At 34.0% G+C, this 23351-nt stretch overlaps 1 protein-coding gene across 1 annotated transcript in view; it reads left to right on the forward strand.

Annotated features, from left to right (window-relative positions):
* Positions 1 to 23351, forward strand: part of CFAP54 (cilia and flagella associated protein 54) — a 120729-nt gene that overhangs the window by 56691 nt on the left and 40687 nt on the right. The window contains exons 30-46 of the mRNA XM_085321225.1: positions 2944 to 3033; positions 4141 to 4267; positions 5507 to 5618; positions 6548 to 6696; positions 8328 to 8558; positions 8879 to 9021; positions 10128 to 10309; positions 11423 to 11650; positions 11859 to 12082; positions 12179 to 12314; positions 14466 to 14574; positions 15584 to 15736; positions 16415 to 16609; positions 17535 to 17622; positions 18055 to 18261; positions 19659 to 19725; positions 21590 to 21772. Of these exons, the coding sequence (XP_085177351.1) occupies positions 2944 to 3033; positions 4141 to 4267; positions 5507 to 5618; positions 6548 to 6696; positions 8328 to 8558; positions 8879 to 9021; positions 10128 to 10309; positions 11423 to 11650; positions 11859 to 12082; positions 12179 to 12314; positions 14466 to 14574; positions 15584 to 15736; positions 16415 to 16609; positions 17535 to 17622; positions 18055 to 18261; positions 19659 to 19725; positions 21590 to 21772 (2624 nt within the window). The remainder of the gene's footprint in view (positions 1 to 2943; positions 3034 to 4140; positions 4268 to 5506; positions 5619 to 6547; positions 6697 to 8327; positions 8559 to 8878; positions 9022 to 10127; positions 10310 to 11422; positions 11651 to 11858; positions 12083 to 12178; positions 12315 to 14465; positions 14575 to 15583; positions 15737 to 16414; positions 16610 to 17534; positions 17623 to 18054; positions 18262 to 19658; positions 19726 to 21589; positions 21773 to 23351) is intronic.

Consider the following 23351-nt stretch of genomic DNA (forward strand, 5'->3'; position numbering starts at 1 on the left):
TTGCCTTTTTCTTCATTTTCACGAAAACACTCATTCCTCCTTAGAAAGAAGTGGTCACTTTTGGTTTTTTTTCTGCTATTATATGTGTTCCCCTGATCTTTGTAAATTGAGTTCCGGGTTATTTATATTTGCTTTATCTTCGTAAATCAGAAAATGCAGTGGCAAAAACCATTGCCCATCTATAGCTTGTGTAATTTCAGGGTCCTAACACTGCTAGTAGTTAATGTTCATTGCAGGAAATTTTAATAGAGAAAAGTGTTCCTGAAGAAAACTAACAGAAATTTTCCTGTTTTAAAAAGAATTACCATAATTACCTTGTAACTCAGCAATGAATATATCGACTTTAAAATATCTCTGAGTCTAGATTAAGCACAAAAATTTTCAGGCTTGTTGTTCTGTCGAAGTTAAATGAAGTAAAACGATAGGACTTGTGAAGAAATGTGATTAAAACTTAAACTACAGAGCGCCTACCAATTTTTTCCTATCAGTTACCTGGTATCTTGTACTCTTTGGTGCCTATATTGAATCACAGAATAATTTAAGTTGAAGAGCATTTCTGGATGTCATCTAGTCTGGTCCCCTCCTTGAAGCAGGTCCAGTTAGATCAGGTTTTTCAGGCACTTGTTCCRTCAAGTTTTGAGTATCTCTAAGGAAAGAGACTTCACAACATTTGTGGGCAAACTGTTCCAATATTTGACCACTCCTATGATGAAAAAGYTTTTCTTTATATCTATTTGGAATTTCCTGGTTTCTAGCTTGTGTCCATTGCTTCTTGTGTGATCACTTTGCACCTCTGAGGAGAGTCAGGCTCCAACTTCTCTATCCCCCTGTTATGTAGTTGTGGACTGCAATAAGATCTCCCCTTAGCCTTTTCTTCTCATGCTGAATAAATCTAATTCTTTCAGCCTCTCCTTGCATGTCATGTTGTCCAGCTCCTAATCATTCTGGTGGCCTTCTGCTGGACTTATTCCGGTATGTCAGTGTTTTCTACTAGGGAGTCCAAAACTGAACACAGTACTCTAGATGTGGTCTCACAAGTGCTGAACAGAGGGGAATAGTCACTTCCTTTGCCCTGCTGGCTGTACTCTTTCTAATAAAGCCCAGTAAACAACYGGTCTTTGATGCAGGGACAAACTGCTTACTCAGTTCAACTTGTTGTCCATCATGTATGTATATGCATTTGTGCATATATGTATGTATTTGTCTTACAAGTGAAAGCATTTCTGTAACATAAGAAAAAAAGTATGAGAAACAAATTCTATTAGTCTGTATACTGATCCTTCCATTTTTTCTGCTGATATGGATACCTGCATTCATGYAAAACAAGTTACAGGACTAATGAATTCTGTGAGTTAATGGAAAGTTATATTGATTATTTAATAGAATGATGTCCCATTTATACTTAATAGAAAATTAATTAACGGATTAATCAGTTAGAGAAGAACACATTTTCAGCTATTCAAAAATATTTTATTGCTGAAGTCTTGCTCTGCTGCTGAAATAGGATATTTGTCAATAAGTCTCACAAGTACTTATACAAAATTAATAAATGGAAACATACATAAAAATAACTTTATGGCAGAAAAAATAAAGGCAAAAGAGCATTTCATAATTTCTGGAGAGGAAAAAGGTTAGCCGCACAGATTAAAGAACTTAATACAAATTGATAGAGGAGTCTTCTGCTGAGACCGTACATAGCAAATAACAGAGCTTACAACTCTCACTACTAAGACATACAAAGTGTTTAGCACAATGTGTACAATTGTAGGGCAAGCTGTTAAAAATGTATTGACCARAGACTTACTACAGGAAATCCTTACCAAGTGAATCAACTCTTCTCACCAATCCATTGTTTTTAGCCTAAAAGAAAAATGAAAAAGAGAGCTGAAATTGCCTCTTTGGAAAATGAGAAAAACAAAATGCCTTGATACCTATTGCACCTTGAATTCTGCAATTTCAAAACTAATTCTTTTTGGCAGATGCTATTCTTTGTTAGCATGCTTATTTGAAGCTGATCTTGTTGAACTTGTTAAATAAGAGAAAATAATCGTATTGGATGTGTCGTGTATTAAAACACAACTTGTGCTGCTGGTTGCCCTGTTTCACTAAACACTRTATGCACTCAACAGACCTCAACTGACTGTTGCTACTGGAGAGTGCAGCTGTTCATCCACTATCGCATTTGATTGTTCCAGAGTCCATTTTAACCTCACTTTTTTCAGAGACTAGTTGCCTTATCTTTTCCAACCGCACAACTTGACTCAGCACAAGATTTGTTGGTCATGTTTCTCTATTAAGGCAAAATAGCAAATAGTAWATCACATTGTTCTGATGTTCATGAACTGGTAACATAGTGATGTTTAAYTGTCAGAAGCTTAAATTCAATTTATAGGTCTTTATTGAACAAAGATCTATCTTGTTCACCTAAAATATATATATACACATATATAAAATATATGATATATTTATGTAAATAYTTAGGAGAACAGTATTTATGTTTAGCTATGTTAGCTATTTATGTTTATATCTGTCCATATACTGRGCATGTATGTAAGCATCAGTCACTAGTAGTATTATGAATTCAGTTCATGCTATTTATCTTTAAATACCATTTTTGGACATTTCCCTACTGCACATCCTCCTCCACAGAGGATTTATGTGGACTTTTATTAGACCTCTGAGAGACTCCAAACATCTTGCTAATTAGTCTACTAGCTGGGAGTTTATCGGTCACATCCTTAAGCTCTTCATTACTTAAGCTGCAGGGCTTCTCAAGGTGGAAGAACAAGCTTTTCAATTCTTATCTGAATGACAATAAGAGATTTAATAGCAAACAGTGTCTAAAGATGGATTTTTCTAGTCTTCGGTTATGATTCCAGRTAGAGTTCCTATTGTGTGCTATTGCTACTTCTGATAATAGATTTGATTTGGTTATTGATGTAGCACCTGGATCAGAGCTTACAGGACAGGAAGATCCTTTGTTCCTCTACCCTGTAATTTCATGTTGGACAGCAAAGAATGCTTATCGAGAAGGTAGGATRATTGAGATTTATTTTAAAGGCTTCTTTACTTTAGAAAGTTGCTAATAAAGCATTTTGAATGTATTTTACTTTTTTAYTGTTTTTATTGTTTACAATATCTTGTAAAGAAAATCCAGATTACAAAATCTTGGAAACTTTTTCTTCATTTTGATTTAATATATATAAAATATCAAGTAAACTATAGCTTTAAAAATCTTTAATATAGTTGTGTTTAGAAGTGCATGAAATACTTGAAACAAATGATTTTGGATGTCARTATTAAATATGTAAAATGTTAATATTTTAAATTAAATGGCATTCATTTTCTAATAAAGAAAATTAGCCCATTTTGTTGAAAATTGTGCCACATTTTTAGTAGTCCTTTTTCTGTGGCCTGTCCTTTTTAAACTGAGACATTCCATTTCCACATTAGATTATGTTACTGAGAGAGAAATTCATGAAAGAATCTTAAATTTCACAAACACTCATGTATGACTCGTRTGAAGACCAAAGAAATTTAATATAATTTAATTAAAAAAGTGCACCAGTGTTTCTGTAATTTGAAAGACAAATAATCAGTGAAAAGGMGATAACTAATGGGGAACTGGAATTGCTGTTATGAAAGACCAAAGGATTGGAAACAAACTCGTGTTTTTGAAACSTATGAGAGCTGTGTGATGCCTGTATGCTAATGTAGGTGTCACTGAGAAGAGCAGCCTAMGTGAATACAATGGAGATATTTTGTTTATCCTTGCTTTTTTGCTTTTTCATGTTTTTTAGGCATGTGTACTTGTAAGGATATTCTACTGAAACTGAATTTTGTTATAACATACTTTCTCATTATGTATTGTATGATACTAAAATCATTCTAAAACTGGTTTCTCGGGCCCTAGAATGTTGGCTGTCCTAGGAGTATAGAGTGAAATTGTGATTCTGCATACCTGATCACAAGCAGAAATACTTGGCAATTGCTAATGTATTTCATGACCTCTATCTGATTTTGGTATCAGTATGCTTTTTCTTCATCAGCATGCAACATAACATAAATAATAGCTTTATTCAGAGAACTGTTTCAGAGTAAATGCAAAAAAAGTGGTAACTATGTATTACTTTATTGCAGTGATGAAATTCAGAAAGAAATCACGTTTTCTTGAGTACTTTGTTCAAGTTTTGCACAAACTCCTGAATGAAGAGAAGTATCAAAAAGCTCTGGAGTGGGCAAGCAATRTGCAAGTTTACTTAAAAAGGTGGATGTCTGCTAGAGTAGTAATGAAAAACTGCTACTTAGGTTCATCAGTGTCTCAGTTATAGCAGAAATTGTAGATTGTACTTGACAGGAGCCCCATTCAGAGCCATTTTCATGGCTCCTAGTCTGCAAAAGTCTTGTGAACGTAGAGGATTATATAGCTACAGAAGGTATTTCGTTGTGATACTGTTACATGTGGATATCTCTTCCTTGACTGTGTCTGTTCCAAAACTCCTGTCTACCATCAAGTTTTCTATCACTCAGGCATGTCCTTTTCACAGACGCTTCCTGGTAGTTTGGCCATTAGGCATATTATTATGAAGCAGTGGGATTGTCAGCTTCCCATGTTTTACTAAGATAGAATTTAGAGAAGTGTATTGGGTGAAAACTCATCAAAGACAACTACAGTGTCTAAAAAAAGAAATTCTAATTGTTTGCAAAGACTATTTTATAATGAATAATCAAAAACTTTGTATTCCAGGGCTTCCATTTAAGGATGTTAATAGCATAATATTTACTGCTAATAATTAATGTATTATGTAACTATATGTAGTTGTTTTGTAACTACGTATTCATCCCTGGAAATACATAAAAAGCCAGCATTTTACTAGAAAAATTTTGAATTATTGTTAAATTATGATGTGTTAAAATTGTTACAGAAGAGTAATGTATGGTTGTGTTGGTGCCAGTGGTCAGATACAGGAGAAATAAAAAAAAAAAAGCATTTCCAAGAACGACTAATGAATTCATACTGAAAACACAAAAGGAAGCTGATTGTAGTCACTTACCTAAAAGAAGACTAAAGAAATTTAATGTAATTTCATTTTAAAAAGTGCACCAGTATTTCTGTAATTTGAAAGKCAAGTAGTCAGTTAAAAGGAGATATATTATAAGGATCTGGAATTGCTGTTATGAAAGACCAAAAGGATTGGAAACAAAAAAAATTTCTCAGCAGTATTCCACAGTAGGAATTGGGTAATGTAGCAAAACGTTTAGTTTTACTAGAAGTTAGGAAAGTGAGATTACTGTTACATATGCATTAAGATTTGAATAAGGAATCTTGAGAGCGAACACTGTTTTTGGAGAAGAATGAAAGAAAARATGCTTAATTTACAGTCCCCAATGAACTAAGAATTACATGTGCTCTATCTGTTCCTTTAACTATTAGCTTAAGGATTTTAGCATTATTATTTTTACTGTAATGATGATGATGATTTTAACATTATTRTTCTTTTGTCAGGAGGAACGACCACCTTCTCTGTATTGAAGGAACTTTAAGACCAGAAACAAGTTTTCTCACTGTGCATGAAAGCACAAAGAGGTGCACTACATCAGTTCTGGAGTTGCACAAAGTGAGTTGTACTATTGCGAAGTCATGTATGTCTTACTGGGCACAATTGTAATTTTTTAAAAGCTGTGTCCTAGAAACTACAGATGGAGACATAGATAATTGCTGAAATTGAGGATACAAGCTCTTAGCCTTCAGCTCACATCTTCACTGCTAAAACCAGAAAGAAAAGTTGGCATTGGAGGTATTTTAAAGGCCAACAGTTGTGGGGTATTTTAAATGAGTTAGAGTAATGAATTTCAAAATTAATGAAGCCTTACCTTTCATCAGTTCACTTAAAAAAAAAAAACAGATTAATATGAAATGCTTCTGGGTACAATCACATTAAGAAGAAGTGATCACTTTAGGCTTTTATAAATCAGTTTGTTATACTTACATGTTTTCATGAGTTGCTGTTCATGATTAATTCCCTATGTAGATATCCTAATTGCAGAATAAAGGCTTTATGTTTGAATCTTTGTAAATTTTTATTTAAATTATGTATTTATTTACATTTTTATTCCCAGATAAAAATAATCCTAATGGATTTGTGTTCTTATGGATGAAGAGTTTTCTCCCTCAAACCCTCCAGTAATGCTAGAATACTGCTAGCTTTGAGACAGACTAGGGAGAATTTTCTGTCTAATTTTCCATTGCAGAGTTTTAGCATTTGAAATAATAGGAAAAGAACAATCATAATTTTTGAAATGGAAAGGATTTATATATGAATGAATATTTTGGGCCTGACCTGGGCATTTGACATCATCTCCAGATAAAATGTAAAGAAATATTACATATTTCTTTTGCTATCATATTTTGATATGTAGTTCTGAAATTTATTTTCTGTTCTATTCCTGTATAAAACAAATTGCTGCATACCTTAAGTAATTGATACTGTTGGTTAAATAAGTATTTGAAGTATATTTAAGATTTTCACAGAAGATTTTTTTAAAGAGTTTGGAGATCTCACCTTCAAAGAAACTAGACACAYCAGCTTTGAAGAAACCAGGAAAAGAAGCCGCTAGCCCTGTTAGAAAAGGGCAGACTCTTAGACAGTATTTCATGAAACATCCGAATGTAATGAAATCTCCAAAATCACAAAGGTAAATGAGCGTACATCATCAGAATCATTCACAGAACCAAATATTTTGACTGAAACTTAGTTTACAATTAACTGTATACGTATTTTTCTAAACTTGTCTCAAAGGAGTGGCTTTATCTGGGTTTAGTTATACTAGGAGGTACACAGTTCATTCACTTTTCTGTTTTATTTTGGTATAAAATAGGCTTCCAGTCTAGAGAACAAAATCTATCTCATGACCATTTCAGAGACTATCTGTAGAAGATCTTGAGGTCCTTCTATTAATAACCCAAGACCATGTATTTCAGTTGTGTTAGCCTGAATGTGTTAATTTGCCATGGTGGAAAAGCTACATTAAGCTGCTTACTATCTAGTGCATTTCAGACTGTTAGGGAACTTTGGCTGCTAGATATCAAAAAAAAGATTTTTTAAAATTCATATCAGATCAGATTATTTTCAGAGCAGTTTTTATCATCTTTTTGCTGGTCTTTTTTGCCTCATCTGCTCTGTAGCTTTTAGAAAGCTTTCTTCATACAAACCAATGAAACTTTGTTCTCTTATTTCTTTTGGCTAATAAATAAACATATTTGGCTAAGTCAGCAAAAAAGGCCTCCAAGCTAAGAGAAATATTTACAATATTCATTACTCAGTGCTTTGATCATTTATACTTCCAGTAATTAGGAAGTAGAAAACTAGAAATATTATCTGACTATAAGCAATCACATAACTGATTCTGGAAATGCTTTAAATGAAGARCCTCAAAAAAGGTTCTTCTATTTAAAAGACCTTCTCTACGTGGTCTTTTAAATATTGACCTAAACTGTCCATTTTTCCTCTTCTAGAAGAAAAGAAAAACTTCCTTAACATGATTTCCTTGGATTTCAATGGAAGAGGAAATATTTTACTTATCCGGAGCTTTTTGCTCCTCCTGCTAACAATATTGCTGTATAATATAATCAATACTATGTATGGTATACTGTTCTACCCACACGTTGAAGTCCAGAAACTGTCAGAAAAATAATTTCGAAATGTAAATGCAAAGTTTCTAGCTTATAAAATAAGAAAATTGAAAGGTGATTTGATTRCAATGTTGTATGTATCTTCATAGAGAGAAAATACAAAGTAATGAAGAACTCCTTGATCTAGCAGAGAAACACATAACAAAATCTATGGCTGAAAATTAAAGCCAAACATCTGCATTTGAAATGAAATGTCTTTGTCCCACTGATGATAATTTACTACCAAAATAAAGCAATAAAAGGAGTGATTTAAATTTACAGTATAATAGTAGATCCTCTATCTTCTAAAATGTATAAAACACACTTGCTATAATGATCTATTTGGATTATTCAGGTAACTCCAAACATAGAGCTAAACCTTTTCATATTTGCTAAGAAAAATATATTCTGGAAGTCAGTAAAATATAGGATAGGATTTAGTGTGTGTTTAGTGCACCTAAAGAGGGAAAGCACAACTGCCTTTCTTGCACACTGCAATAAATATCCTATTGCTAGAAATCTTCAATATGCTTCTGAGTTAGTACCACTATGTGGATGCATAATGAGATTCTTCTGTGAATCTATATCATTATTTTATTTTCTAGAGCTTTAAGAAACAATTTCATTTTTTGCTACTGCATATATTTTGGTTCAGGCAACACAAGGAGGAGCTGCAAAAGGCAGCTCGTCACACCTTAGTCATATTCTTGAAACCACTTGTGAGTAGTTACTTAAACCGAAGGAAGTTCCACCAAGCATGTATTGAGGAAATGCCCTGGAGGTCTCAGATGAATATTTATCTGGCAATTGCACACTACAACTTGTTTAAGAAGAAATTGGAAGAGCAGTATGATATTGGAATTTGTGGTTCACAGACTCATAACAGGTATATTTTATTGTATTATCAATGATTGTTGTTAATACAGTTTACCATTCATGCTAACAGATTTAAATCAGAATATCATCAGTGAGTTTGTCATATGACCAGTTCAACTTCTACATGCAAATGAACTTAGTATATAACACATGTTGTCTTCCATCATATGGCAGGTGACATGTGCTTATTTAGCTGCTTAAAACTGAGAACGTTGTCTTTTGAAAGTAACTCACTTTTGACAAACTGAATTTTGTGTGTATGTATCAACATTCTTTTTAATTTTATACCTGTTTTTTCATACTTTCTTCTTTTTTTCTTCCATTCTGCAGTTACAATTTTTTGGATCCTGAAATATTCTCCTTAAATAATTCTGGCATTATAGTGGTGAGAGAAGACATGGARGATAACATAAGAACACCAACTCCTCTTCCCCTTAAGAAGCCGCATTCAGGAGTGATYAAAAAAAAAAGTTGTAAGTTGTTAATGGGTACACAAATGGAATCAGATTTAACTTAGCTTTTTCTTTATTGCCACATGTAACGTTATTATAAATTACATCTAGTTGTATTAATATGGTAATATTCCAGAATATTCTAAATTCAATTACATTTTTTATCAATTTCTGTGGTTTTTAATTGGTCTGTAATTTGCTTTAAATTTCCTAAGTAGTCAGTAATTTCCTGATCTGCTTTAAATTGTAGAACAAAATTTATTATTATCTTTCAAATTTTCAGTAGAATAATTTATGTTTCCTTCTGCGCTGTTTGCTCCCCAGATATTTTGTGCAGGACTTCTGTAGGCAGGTGTCAGCCCTCCTCTTTGCTTTTTCAAGGAGGTGTGACAAAAGTAGCTGGTGAACCCACTAGTTCTCTTTGTAGCAGCCTACTTGTAGTTGTACCCKTTCATCGTTCATGATGTTTACAAGTCACCAAGAATTAAAAGTCACTGAAAACTAACGAAAATCCTGTTTATTACTTCCTAGCTGTTGTAACAGTTTTGAATGAAAGCGTTTTCACAAAGTCCATAGTTTGTCATGAGTTCAAATACCATTTAGCTTGAAATTAGATTCTACTTTGAAGCCTATCTTTAGCTCAGATATTAATTTATCCTTCCACTGTGAACCCTCTTGCCTCCCCACTAGGAACATTTCTTATTGAAGAAAGTAATGAAGCAATTCTACAAATACCACCCAATCTCCCATTCTTCCCAATTTCTTCTCTTAAGAAACCTCGCCCTCAGAAAGGKTCTTGGGAGCTTACCAAATAGTGATTTCTTACTAATACTTTGTGTCTTCTAGAAAAGGATGCATTTTGGCTTAGAGGCTGGAAACTATTTGGTGCCCATTACTATTTTATTTAAACTGATTTTTTTTAATCCCTCTTCTCCTGCTGCTTAAGTATAAGCATCATTTATTTTAAATATCATAACCTTATAAAATATGATAACCTTAACTCTGGCATTTCCTAACATTTGAGTGTTTAGCTGCCACTGGAAAATCTTAGCTGACCAATAATACTTTCTTTTTTATGTTTTTGAGAACTTTAACTCATTTTTAATCAGTGAACTTTTTGTCTTCAGATACAGCTAAATCTTCTGAGCACAGCTCTAAATCGAGTGGGACAGATACTCCTCGAACTCAAATGACAAATGATTCAGAAATATCCATCTCATTTTCCCCCAGAGAGCATGACCGGTTTCTGTCAAAAACTGTTTTTTCAGAGCATTTTACAAAAATCTTTCTTCATTTAAGAAGAGCAGTGGTAAAATACATTTTATTATTAAATACTTTATTTATTACTAAACAATGAATTACAGTGTTTACTAATTTCTAATTTTTTTTAAAAGCAATCTTCAGAATTAAAAAAAGCTTTAGTGAGAAAAAACAATTATTTTTCATTCTCTGCAAAATATTCAATTGCAATTGTGGCCATAAGGCAGGTAAGAGAGGGTCAGATACTGGTGGAGAGAGACACTCAGGCTTCATAAGGGGTTGAACAAGATGATAGGTTTAATAAAGGACTTACATTACAAGCTAMATGTGGAGGCCTGGGAAATGCACAAAGGGATCACCAATGGGAGGCTGCTGGAGSCAATGGACAAATGCATGGGTKGAACTCAGCTTGTCGTTCCTGAGGGCCCCTTAAATCTAAAGGAACTATTTCTTCATCTCAACTGTGCTAACCTTGAGAAGCTACTGTCTGGGAAGCAGCTAGACTTTGTTGACAAAATGGAATATGCATACCTGGTCCTGATGGGAATCTGGTCAGTGTGTAGTTTCACAGCTAGGCCTGCTACCACATACTCTGCCGCTTCACTGACTCCTTGCCAGATCCGCAGGTGTTCTCACTACAACAGTATATCAAGTATATTAGACCTACCATCTAGAATAATGTATATTTCAATCAAATGTTTAGTTATTTATGTAAATCTTTTATTTTTCATTTTGTCTTTTCTTTCCATGTTTGTTAAATCTTTCCCAAAACACTTCCAGACTTGCTTCTGTCTTTACAGGACTTTGATAAATGACATGGTACAGAAAAATAGACGATTGAAAGGAAATAGAAGCTGACCATTCTTCCCATAAACCTTCCTAAAACCAAGTTAAAATGTGTTTATAGGTGGTGTGAATTTATTAATTATTCTCACACTGGAAGCAACAATTAAATCCAGTAATAAATTAGGACTTCTAAGAAAAATTTCAAATTATTTCATGATATTTTCTGTAAATTCAAATATTGAGTAATTCTGCTATTAAGGAGATCAGTGGATTATAATTTTGAAAGATTAATTCTACTTGAGCTTTGCAATAAAACAGTGATACTTTTCGTTTCTATTTTTTCAAACTATAGTTCTATTTTGTATGTTATACATAGGTTCTTGCTCATCGTGGTGGCCACTGGACATTGCTTCAAAATGCTTGCCGAGAACTTTGGAACTATGCTCAAGAAGCACAGTCAATTGCTAAATATTCACGTTCCCATCCAGGTGCATTTCCCATTACCAGAAGTTTTGTTAGGGACACCATCTGGTTGCCATTTTATTTGGCATCAGACATGATCATTAATATGATAACTGAACTACAATCAAGTAATTCTCTTAAGGTAAAAATGTATTTTTATTAAGACAGTATACTCATGATCACATACTCAATGGAGATAATTTTCTTGCTCTTGCATTTCATTTTGATATCATCAAATTGTCTTCTGTAACTTGTTTTAAAGAAGTACAGTATTTTCTAGTATTTATAATATGATTTCTCCTRAAATCAAGTTTGACAATAACAGGTAGCATTATGTTTCTTCATTGTAGATTGTGGATCCTGAAGGAGATTTCTGCATTCCTAGTTGTTTAGGAGGTATAACTGATGAGAATGGTGGTTCTAATCTCCATCCGCAGTCTCCTCTGGACGATGTGAATGTGGTTGACTTGAGGTGGATATGTAATCTGATCCTTAACACAATTGAGCTGTTATATCAAATGAAGAAGTGGGAAGCGCTGGTACACATAGCTGTGCAATTTAACATATTTACACAGTAAGTTACATCAACTCTAGCAAAAACCAGAAAGTAATATTTTATAGTTAAATATATTGTTGTTTTGATTTATTGCCATATTTTGYTTTTTTTCAGTGAGAGATATACAGAACAAGTGAGTCCACTGTTGGTGTATGCTCAGAAGCAGCTGCTAGAAAGGATACAGCAAGTCCGTGGCCTACATACYCCTAAATCTCATTTCATAAAATATTTGACTGATAATGCAGAAAAGGTGAACTACAAATTTATTTTTTGAGTATTTGCTGTTACAATGATTTAAATCCAGAAAACTACTTTCACTGATTATATTAATAWTTTTCCATAATGTTCACAAATTGTAACTTACAATAAAAAATTAATGAACAAAATTGATTGAAACATATGGAAAGGCTTATATGACATGATTCTAGCAACAGTAGAAGTCTGGACTTTATGACCCAGAGATGATTTCTTCCATCCTTGCATTATGTACTGATTTCATACTATGAGCCTAGGTCTGATTTTATGTTAATTCTTAATGCTGCTATTTTAACCTAAAAAATTTATTTGAACATTGGGCAATCTTTTTGATTGATTAAACTTAAATGCAAAGGTTGCTTTATTTCTGTGTTAGAACATTGCTATAAAAGGTCAAAATTTAGCAAATTTGAGCTATCCCAAACACTGACAATATTAATAAAAAGCTTGAAACCACAGGAAGTTCTGCCTGAACATGAGGGGGAATTTCTTCCCTGTGAGAGTAATGGAGCCCTGGAGCAGGTTGCCCAGAGAGGTTGTGGAGTCTCCTCCTCTGGAGATCTTCATGGCCCGCCTGGATGCAACCCTGTCTACCATGCTCTAGGTGACCCTGCCGGGTGGGGAGGTTGGACTAGATGATCCCCAGAGGACCCTTCCAACCTTACTGATTCTATGATTCTATGAAAGACTTGATTACCACCAAGGAAAAGCTGAGCGGCAAGTTCCTTTTGTTCAGAGCCATGATTCTGCACACTTAGCTAACTGATATTGCCAGTGGCAAAATTTTCATAGAATCAGCTATTAAAAATCAAGATTTTTTAATATAAAGTTTATTTCTAAGAAGTTTTGCTAAAATCAAGTGTATAGTAGATTATTTTTACTTTTTTTTATTAAGTAATATAAACCCAGGATTTTAAGAAGATAGAAAAAGTGAGGTTTATATTTCAAGAGGCTATAGTTCTGAGCATAATTGGGATTCAGAAACCTCCACTTTTCACAGAAACAACAACCTACTCTACAGTTCCTGCAGAACTCAGAAGACACTTCTGACTTGCAGGAGTATATAGCTGATTTTCTGTATCTTTTGTCGTTATGTGGTCATTTCCTGCTTAGTTCTTGTGGGCCCTGCCATTCAGAACACAGTCCTTTGTCTAGAACGAGGGTAGTGTGACAAACTGCTACATACCACAATGATCTGAGCAATATGGAGAAGTAATCGTAGTTTGGAAAGTCATCTTACTTTACAGAATAAAAAATAGCTAATAGTAATAGTAATAAGAATTGTTCAAAAAAGACAGCAAAAGGATTGGAAATTGGGTGGATATGGCTACATTTCACARTACAGTGCCACCCAGAGGCATTAGAACTAGCTCTGCATAGARTATGTTGCTTCTGAAACGATGTAGCTACATTAGCATGACTTTCTACAGTGCTAGCGTAGCCCTGTTGAGAGGCTGGATATATTTGTCTGGAAGTTTGCTTCTCTGACAGGATTGACTGATTCTTTCATTTGCTTGGAGTTATTCTGGATATTGCTATGCAGCACTACCTTGTGCTTTGTAGACTGTGTACTCTTTAGGCATGCTTATATTTACAGGTTCTTTGCAAGTATATATTTGTCCAGATACTCAGCACAGGTGAATGCTATAGCTTTGCTGAAGTTGATSGATCAATTCTGAATTATATCAACAGGGGATTTAGATTGCTAAAATAATATATTTTATGTTGTAACTCAGCATGTTGTTACTACTGTACTCATTTATTCTAACAAAACAAAATCTTTTGTTTTCTGAGACAGAAGGGTGGAATATTTGTTGCATATCAATGAGTGGCTCATGATTCTGACAAATAACAAATAAGATACAAATTTAATTCATTAATAATCTTCAACTTGCATTTTCCAACTTTGATCTGAAAAGTAATACRTATTATTTCACATCCAAACATTTATATGATAGATTCAGTACTTAGGTATTCTGAATATCTCACCTTTTACTGAGTTGGCTRGTCATCATGGGTCATTGGCATCTTTGAAAATTAGATGTCTCTTATTTTGGCATGACTGTGTCTTTAGATACTTAAGCACTAAAMATTTACATTTTTCTGAATATTGTTCAATCATCCTGAAACAAAACTTCATTTTTAGATGAGCTGCAGAAACTACATAGGGAATCAACTGCCTGTTGYCCATTCACCTAGTGAACTGATTTTTCCTGGATGCTTTTGCTCTCCTGAGATGAAAAGTGATTATRCAAGTCAGAGCGCCTTTCAATATAGTGAGTTCTTTTTCTTGAAAAAGCTTTCTTTTGCCTCATACTGCGTGTTTTATTTTTTGCTTTCCTTCATGCTGTAAGTCTTCCACTGTTACTATAATCTGTTTCTTTTTAAAAATTCAATTCTCTTTCAAATTATTATCCAGAACATRCCTTGATATTTTAGATATGTAGAAATATTCTGAAGACCTTTCCAAATAAATTCAAACTGGATCTAAGAGTAGAGAAAAGCAATTGTCATCCAGCTGCCTCATGACCTACAGCATGATATATACACTTGGTGGCTTTCTGTGGGCGCTGTTGAATACCCACAAAAATAGGCAGAAGTTATTGTGAAGCTGCACTATCATTTATAGAGTCAACAGAAAAACTCAAGTGAAGTGAAAGAGGGCAAAATCCCTCTTTTACCCACAGACAGTTTTCTTTCCAGTCAGCATTTTAGTCATTAATGAACATTTGTAAAACATAGTTCCTCATACACAAAGATGTCAAAGCATTACACACAAAGTTTTGTGTGGAATTCAACTGAGGAAAATCATTAAACAACAGATAATACTATACGTGAGAGCAGATAACATATTGTGTTCAAACGAAAGAGCCAGCCAGCTCACAGCTTCGGTACGTAGGAACTCCAGGGATTCTAGTACCTAGAATTAGCAGTTGTAGTAAAAGATTTGTTCCCAGATTCCAGACACCAGAATGAGAGCGGAGAGTTGAGCTGGCCTGAGGCAGATGGAATTCAAAGGCTCTAGGAGTCACCTAACAACTAGAAGGGAGCACTGGAAAAGATGTAAATGCTCGGAAGTGCTTTTCTTGTGTAATAATTTTGCTTTAATTTACAATCTTACAGGAAACAAAGGTGGTAAAAGAATCATCAATGTATTTTAATTTTGAGGCTCATGAATTGTTCAAATACGCGTTTTACRTGATGTTTTACTAAGAAGTGTATTTTTATCGTGAACATTTTTTCTCCATAATTAATTCCTTTTAGATTGCAGTCAAGCAAAAGCACTAGTTTATGTACCTCTTGATGTGAATGACACACTGAAATGTTTTAGAGAAACTCTAGAAAAATCTAAATATCACAGCAGAGCACTGAGACATAGCAGAAAACTACTTTCACTATTTCTTGCACACACACAAGGTGAGTTTATTCATTGAGGTGTTTCTCACTTAACAATAAAATGTATATACAGTTAAAATAGGAAACAGTGAAAGGTACATTTTTTTAAATAAAATTTTAGTTGTTGCTCGGAATTAGAAAAAAGCACAGAAAATATTTGATTTCTAGTTGAGCCAAAATATAACCCAGTACTGCTAATATCAGATTGTTTATATCTAATGTTTCATTCTATTTTCCTAATATAAAGTTATATATGAAGTTCTGTAAGCACAATCTGTAAGCCTGATTTCCTTTTATCTGTGTTTCATGGTTGGATGATGGATTTTTTTTCTATAGAGTTGTATGACTTGTAAGTATTTTTTCCATACTGAGTATTCTGGTGCCTAATAACTTGTCATCTCTCTCTGCAGCCAAACCTCAGTTACAGGACAGACTGGCAGCTCTTCCTAAGTTTATTTTCTCTAACTGTGGTCATATTTCTATTTGGCTGAGCTGACCAATGAGTTATGACCAATAAGTTCAATAAAAGGAGATACACAGACAGAATCATAACATAGAAAACCAGATTAAAGTACAGCACATATGAATCATACGTTTACATTTCATTTTTTTGAATAATATGGTGGGGGAATATCTGTGGTGCAGGAAACATAGCAGTGTTGTTCTAAACTGAGCATATAAATTGCTTTTCTGATCTAGAAAATACTGGAAGAACAATCAGTCAGAACTCTTCAAGCAGAAGGCTGGAATTTAGTGTGGGAGCTGAGCTGACATTTCTGCCAACACCATGTGATCTTTCTCAAGAAAAATTTAATTTCTCCAGTATGGTTGAGAGTAAACCAATACCACAGTCACAGCTTTCAGTCATTATTTCTTCCTATGAAAAAACAATTGGTAAAATATTTATAAATTTCTGTTTTCAGCTAACATCTAATATCATTCTGACTGTTTTCATATCTGTTCACTCTAGTCTTATTTTCCTCTGTCACAGAGTTTCAACTCTCTCATCAGTGGTCTCCAGAAATATATAACCTTCTTTCTGTTAATTGAAAAAAAAAAGAATGTCTACATTAGATCCTAAGCAAGCCACTAGTTTGTAAATGTCCTCTRCAGTTATCTTCTCTTATGAAAAAAGCATTTCTTCAGAGAAGTTACACTAATTAATCCCAAATTAACAACCTGCTGTCATGTTTACTGGAGTCATTTTAATTCCATTATAAGWTTTTTGTTTGTTTTTTGTCTTTTTTCCCCCCAGGAAGCAAAGCTTTCAGATTTTGTGCATTTGAATATGAGACCTTGCTTTCCATCTTGCATTCTAGTGTGGCTTTACTCACATATTTATAGTTCAGTGCTGCTACCTTTTTTGCTCGGTGACAAAGCAGACCAAGAATAGCAAGTCAACAGATGTTTTAAGCAGTTTATTTTGAAGTAAGGGATCCCGTAATGAGCCAGAGGCAATGGTACTGCGCTGTATGTAGGCAATGTTCTTTAACAGGGCCCTGGTCAATGGCATGCTTCCCAGTTTCTCTCTTGATGAGGAAGCAATTTGAGAAATTTGAGAAAACAAAAATGCAACAGTTAATGTAAACAGATCCATGAATAAATTCTGTTATTTTTAGAGTTAGGGAAATGAGATAGGAATGTGTATATTCAAAGGTAAAATATGCATCTTTTGAATCTTTCAAAAAATCTTTCAAAATCAAATACATTGAATTACATCTGAATACACATCAACTTCTCATGCAGAATTTGTTTAAGTTTCAGCAACTGATTTAATAATATAACAATATTATTTCTAATTGGTTAAAAAAAATAACAGGAATCCTTGAAATAAACAACCAGAGAGACCTCAAGGTTCAGGCTCTACATGAACTTGGAAATCTTCACTTCTATGCTGGAAACAAAAGGTACGTAGTTACTAGATTTGAAAAAAAGATCATGGTTAAACTTGTACGTTCATGTGCTGTCTTCAGATCCATATATCTTCTTTCATCTATCTTGGTATTAACAATATTTTGAGAGGATTTTCCAGAAATGTTTATTTTTCTTTGCTAGGACTTTTATTAAGACTAAATTGTCAAATGATAAATATAACTTCCCAAAACTGCATAGAGATGCTTAATGTAACAAAGAGCTAGCAGAGAAAAATAAAGTCCTCATGATTTTATTGACCAGAAATGGAATCTTTTTATGTCGTAGAAATTATATTTTGTTTTTTGACCTAAGCAAAATTAGTTGTAACTCAAGCAATAAAGGTAAAAAAAAAAAAAAAAAGTCAGTCTTATCTTCCGCTTTGGAAAATGTCAGCAATACGATGAGTATGTTTTTATGTGTTACAGAGCTGCTTTTAAAAACTGGTGTCAAGCCCTTGATGAAACACTCAACATTGCTGATGCTATTAACAACTGGCAGGAATTAGTTGTTTCAAAAAATGCTACAAACTGCCTTGCAGTTGAAAGATCTACTGATGTGAGTCAGAAATTTCTTTCTCAGGCTGGAATTTGGGGCTGTTTACATGCAGCAGTTTTAGTAGCCAAGATAGCCCAGTAAGTATTTGTGTGTACGTGCGTGTGTGTGTGTGTGTGTATGTGTGCGCGCGCATGCATGTGCATGCATAATATACATATATTTATATATTTATTTTATATTTTAAAAGAACTGCCCACTCAGGACATATAACATTTTTAACTTATTTTAAAAACACTAAAGAATTTTTATAAAAAAGACTCATCCAAAAGACTCTTCCTTTCAGGAGGAAAGCTGCTCTTTCAGAGAATAATGTTTGTTCTCTTTTTTTGAGTRCTTAGCTTTTATCCTAATTGCAGCCATTGAAAGATCCTTGAAGTAAAAAAAAAWTGTCAAAAATTGTAAGCACAAGTATTTTATGATCATATTGATTTTCTGTTGAAATATCAAATCTTCCAAATCATTGTGCATATTAAATATTAATGTATCTTGAAGGCAGATTTCCTACCTAAAGCACTCATTTTCTGGTGAGTTACAACTAAATGAAATTTGAATTAGTCTGTGAAAGACTACCATCAATAAACATTACAGTCCAGTACTGCTTATCTACTGGTGAAACACTACGGATGTGATTGAGCTGTTACTGATTACAATACATGAAATGTACAAAATATAAAATTTAGGAATATCCAAGCCAACTCTAAATGACATTAGTAGTACCCAGAAAAGGGTAGAGTTTCATCTGAGCAAACTATCTTAGCTGAGAAGAAGAAGAAGAAACTGCTTTTACAGGTGCTTGCAGCCCATATTTTCTGTGCTGTGTGCGGTGCCTTTAGTTCTAATGTCCATTCCAGTCCCTGATAGGAATCTGGAGGGAGCTATCCTCTCAGCTTCTTCCTCAGGCAGATCTTTTTTACTCAGATCTGACCTGGACCTGTAGACTCCTTTCCCTTGAGTTGTTCTTTCTAGAGGAACTAAGTCTCTTATAGTAAAATGCAGATTAAAGGACTTTCTAGTGTTGTAGTTCAGAGGAGCTGCCCATTACCATGATGATTTAAAGCTCTGGTGAGGTAGTTAGGTGGGATTCATTTCATGTAGCTAGACACCTAGCTATGTGAAAGTCCATATCTCTAGTTAGCTTAGCTTTCTTTTATGGAAAAAAATAGGCACTTTTAGGGTGTGAGTTATGTGACCTGTTTAATCTTTCCAGTTTTGTATGAGATGAATTTTGCTCTGAAATTGCCTGTTTCTTTCTCTTAACTATAAGAGGAATCTAGACAACTCTCTATGTCTAGATGTTTTCTTGGTCAAATGATCTTTTGCTTCCAAAGGCTTAGCACCTTTCTATAGAACAGGCAACTATTTTCAAATATGAAAAACATCTAGTTAGTATCATTATTGTGATAGATAGAATAAGAGTTTAAATAATTTAAATTGATGGACACATTCACATTTCTTACTGTTTGTTGTGCTTTAGGTATATCATAACATCAAAGATGAGATTAAGAACTAAATGCTGCTATTTTTCTGCTGTACTCTTTAAGGTAAAAATACAAATTCAGTTAGAATTAACGAAGTTGACAGAATGCTTTTAAGAGATTTAAATCTCAATAGCCGTGTGTTAAAATATTTCTTTTTATTTTGATTATAAAGGAGGACTGCAGATCAGAAGGAGCTGACAATTTATGCACATTAGATTGTGTTTTTCTCTATTTTTTAACATTATTCCTATGTTATAGCCTGAAAATTATCACTTCAGTAGGAGGCTCGTTTTCTAGAAACTAAAAAGTGAAGATGGCTACAAAATTTGRCAGTCAAATACATTTTTCTTCCTTTGAAGTATTCTCTCAGGAAGAGCTGGACAGCATCAGCAATAGCAGGGTGCCTTCTGTCATTAATTTGAACAGAGTCTTTACAATTGTCATAGATTTTCAACTAGGAGAACATAAAAGATTTCTGAATCTTCTCTAACACTGAAAAATATTAGTTTATAATACTAAAATCTCAACTGCATAAGAATTTTCTTCTGAAAATAGAAGACAGTCAAAACAACTCAGAATTACATTTACAAAGAAAATAAGATCATTAAAATTAAATTTGCAAACTTTCCAGAACAAATCATGAAGGAAAAAAAAGGGTTTCAGCTTGCTTTTAGAAAGAAACTTTTTAGAAACTAGCCATCGCTAGCAGAAGAAACTTTTTAAAAAGAAACTTTTTAGAAAGAAGCCGTTGCTAGCAAAAGTGATACTGGAGAAACTACTGCAGYTGTCAGTCGGAGTACACCAAGATCAGTGCTCACCCCCATGCAGCATCAGGAAGTTAGCTGGCTCCTCCAAAACAAGCCAGCCCCCCTTCCTGGTGCCTGTGGCAGCTGTGGTTGCAATGGTGTCACCTGAGCTCCGGCGCATTTAAGCTCTTTTTAACTTCAGCAAAGAGAGAACAATTTGGAGGAACAGAGGTAACCACAAATTTTGACTAGCTGCAAGCATGRTAATTGGAAGTGCTACAAAGTTGAACAATTTTGATTCCTCCTTGTGACAGAAATAGCAATAACCATTTGTTACTCTTGAATAATGGTAGAAATAATTGCCACTGACTGAAGTGGGTCTGATATTAATTGGGATAGGAACGGCTTGCTGGGTGAGAGTCTTGAAAAATATAATCAATTACTGTCAYGGCACCTTGCCAAGTTCAAGCCCATAATTTGTTCTTCTATTTGGAAAGCTCTTTTATAACCTAATTTAAATTCCTCCTCTGGTATAGGCTTTAGGCTGGTTAATATCTCAGATCTGAGTATGTAAATGGATATTCTCCAGCATATCATTGCTAATTGTGACAAGATAAACACATTTAGGAAGGAATATCTAACATCAGAAATGGTGTTAATATTCCTCCCATTTTAAGCTACTCTCTTTAAACTCGTTTAAGTGACGTAAATTTTAGTACTTAACATACTTTCCATGAACAGTCTGCCTTTCCTTTTGCTGTTAACTGATCCATGGCTTGGTCTGGGGAGTGAGAGGCTGACAGGCAGGCAGGGTGATGCRCTGGGCTCTCTCTTCAGTTTTTCCTTTTATTCTTTCCTCACTGAACAGAACACACATAGGCAGGGTTCTGGCCTTGTCTGAGAGTCATTTCTCTCTTCATTAAAAATTAGTCTCAGAGGTTATTTAAATATTTTTGTAGAAGTATAGAGAAAGCAGCAGGCAGAATTTAGGCCTCTCCTGCAATAACGTTTTTTATCTGAAGACATGAAAGATTTTTCTTGTTCTGAAAACAGCTGGGTACTTGAACATTGATTGAATTTCATTTATGAAGTCATGTATGAATCTTAGAGGTTGAGTTTTTTTACAGTTTTGCTAATGCATATGTTTCTTTTTATAAACAGTTCGTTATTATCACTTTCAGGCCCTGTTTAGAGCTTCTCTTCCACATCCAATATCTGACTGTGACTATGCACAATATGAAATAAATATGCTTATTCCTGGCATTGACTTGTTCTCTGATCGCTACAGAGCTGATATCTCTACTGTAATTGCAAGTCTGAATTTCATTATGTTTGAACTACATTGTGCAAAACAAAGTTTAATAGTAAGTATAATCTTTAGAAACTGGAAATGAATTATAAGACATCAAGTCTCACTTTTTATGCTGAATATACTTATGCAACCATATAAGCTCTGGTAAAATACTTGTATGGTTAGATTTCACAGCACTGAGGGAGAGAAAAGGCACAGCTTGATAACTAAAATTTTTAAAACATATAGGGTGCTTACTTATTCAGGAAGATGAAAATGCATGGTACGCTTGGTTTTCCTAGGCATTTTGGATGAAATTCCCAACTATATACAATTGCAAATACACTATACTCAGAATTAATTTAAATGCAATATGTCCAGAATGTTTTCAATAATTTGCTTTCACATTCAGTAAATATAAGCCCCTTTCCCCCACACACATACGCATCTCTCCTTCTTATATTCTCTTCTTCCTCTGTATGGATTCTTTTTAGAGATTCCTTCTTATCTTGACCATGTAGCYATTTCTTCCACTTAATGACACATCACTTCCAATTTAATCCAACTTCTGCCGAAAGTGTAGTGCTGTACATTAGAATATGTAGATACTACCTCACTAGTACTGAAAAGGAACAATTCTATCATCTTTTTTGGGTCTGTATGCTCCAACAGATTTTCTTACACTGTATCTGGTGGCTATTGGATACCCCCGTGAGYTGATTCAACTCCCTGCTTGACAGAAAAATCAGCAAAGCCAGGTAGTTTTCTTGCTTCCTTAATGAGTTGAATCTGCTCATGGAAGGCTCCTACAAATGGCACAGTCAGGGCAAGAAAGGGAACAGGATCATGTGGCTGGCAGCAGGGTAATGAGAAAAAGATTGCAGAGTGTAGATGAAGGGGCAGTTAGTAAAGCAGAAGCAACGCTTTACTTCTTTTTTTTTTTGTCAGCAAGCCATTGACTGATTCGTTTTCTTCTGGAACATCAGGCAATCTGTCTGTCTTATCTACTGATGTGGCTTCTTTCGATCCTGCTCTACTGAGCTTTGTCTAATTGCCCTCACTATAGGAAGTCAAGGAGTGGACAGTTAACTGGAGGCTGGGACACTTAATTTGACTATCAGCTTCAAATTTCTTTCTTTTTCTTTTTTTTTTCTTTTTTTTTTTTTTTTTTTTTGGTGGTTTTTGCACTTGTGCCAGCAGAATACATGATTGCAGGTCATAGATCTTGGTCAGTGCAATTACAGTTTCAGTAGGATGAAAGCTCCATTTCCACTGATCAGTATGTAGGAATGTTTTGGATGGTGGGCACTAAGCTGATTTGACATTTAAAGTAAAATTCAAATACATCAAGATTTAAGTTTTATTGAAAATAAGACTTCAAAGACTACTTTCTTCTAAAAGCACTTCAAATTTGGGTTGGAAACTGGATCAGTACAATTAACACATTCCCCTCAAGCATTTGTAATCCAAATTCTGAAATATTAATATTATGAAAAACTAAAAGTACATCTGACAAAAAAGTAATAATGATGATTTTTTTTTCCAAGCTGAGGGACATTTTAAAATGAAAGAAAATGTAGAAGCTGAACAGTAATTAGATTTTAGAAGTTCTTTGTGTTTCAATAAATAAATACATCTGTTAGGAAAGAATC

The sequence above is a fragment of the Rhea americana genome, unplaced genomic scaffold, assembly GCF_003343005.1.
Source record: "Rhea americana isolate MKP2758 unplaced genomic scaffold, rheAme1 scaffold_69, whole genome shotgun sequence".
Taxonomy (NCBI): domain Eukaryota; kingdom Metazoa; phylum Chordata; class Aves; order Rheiformes; family Rheidae; genus Rhea; species Rhea americana.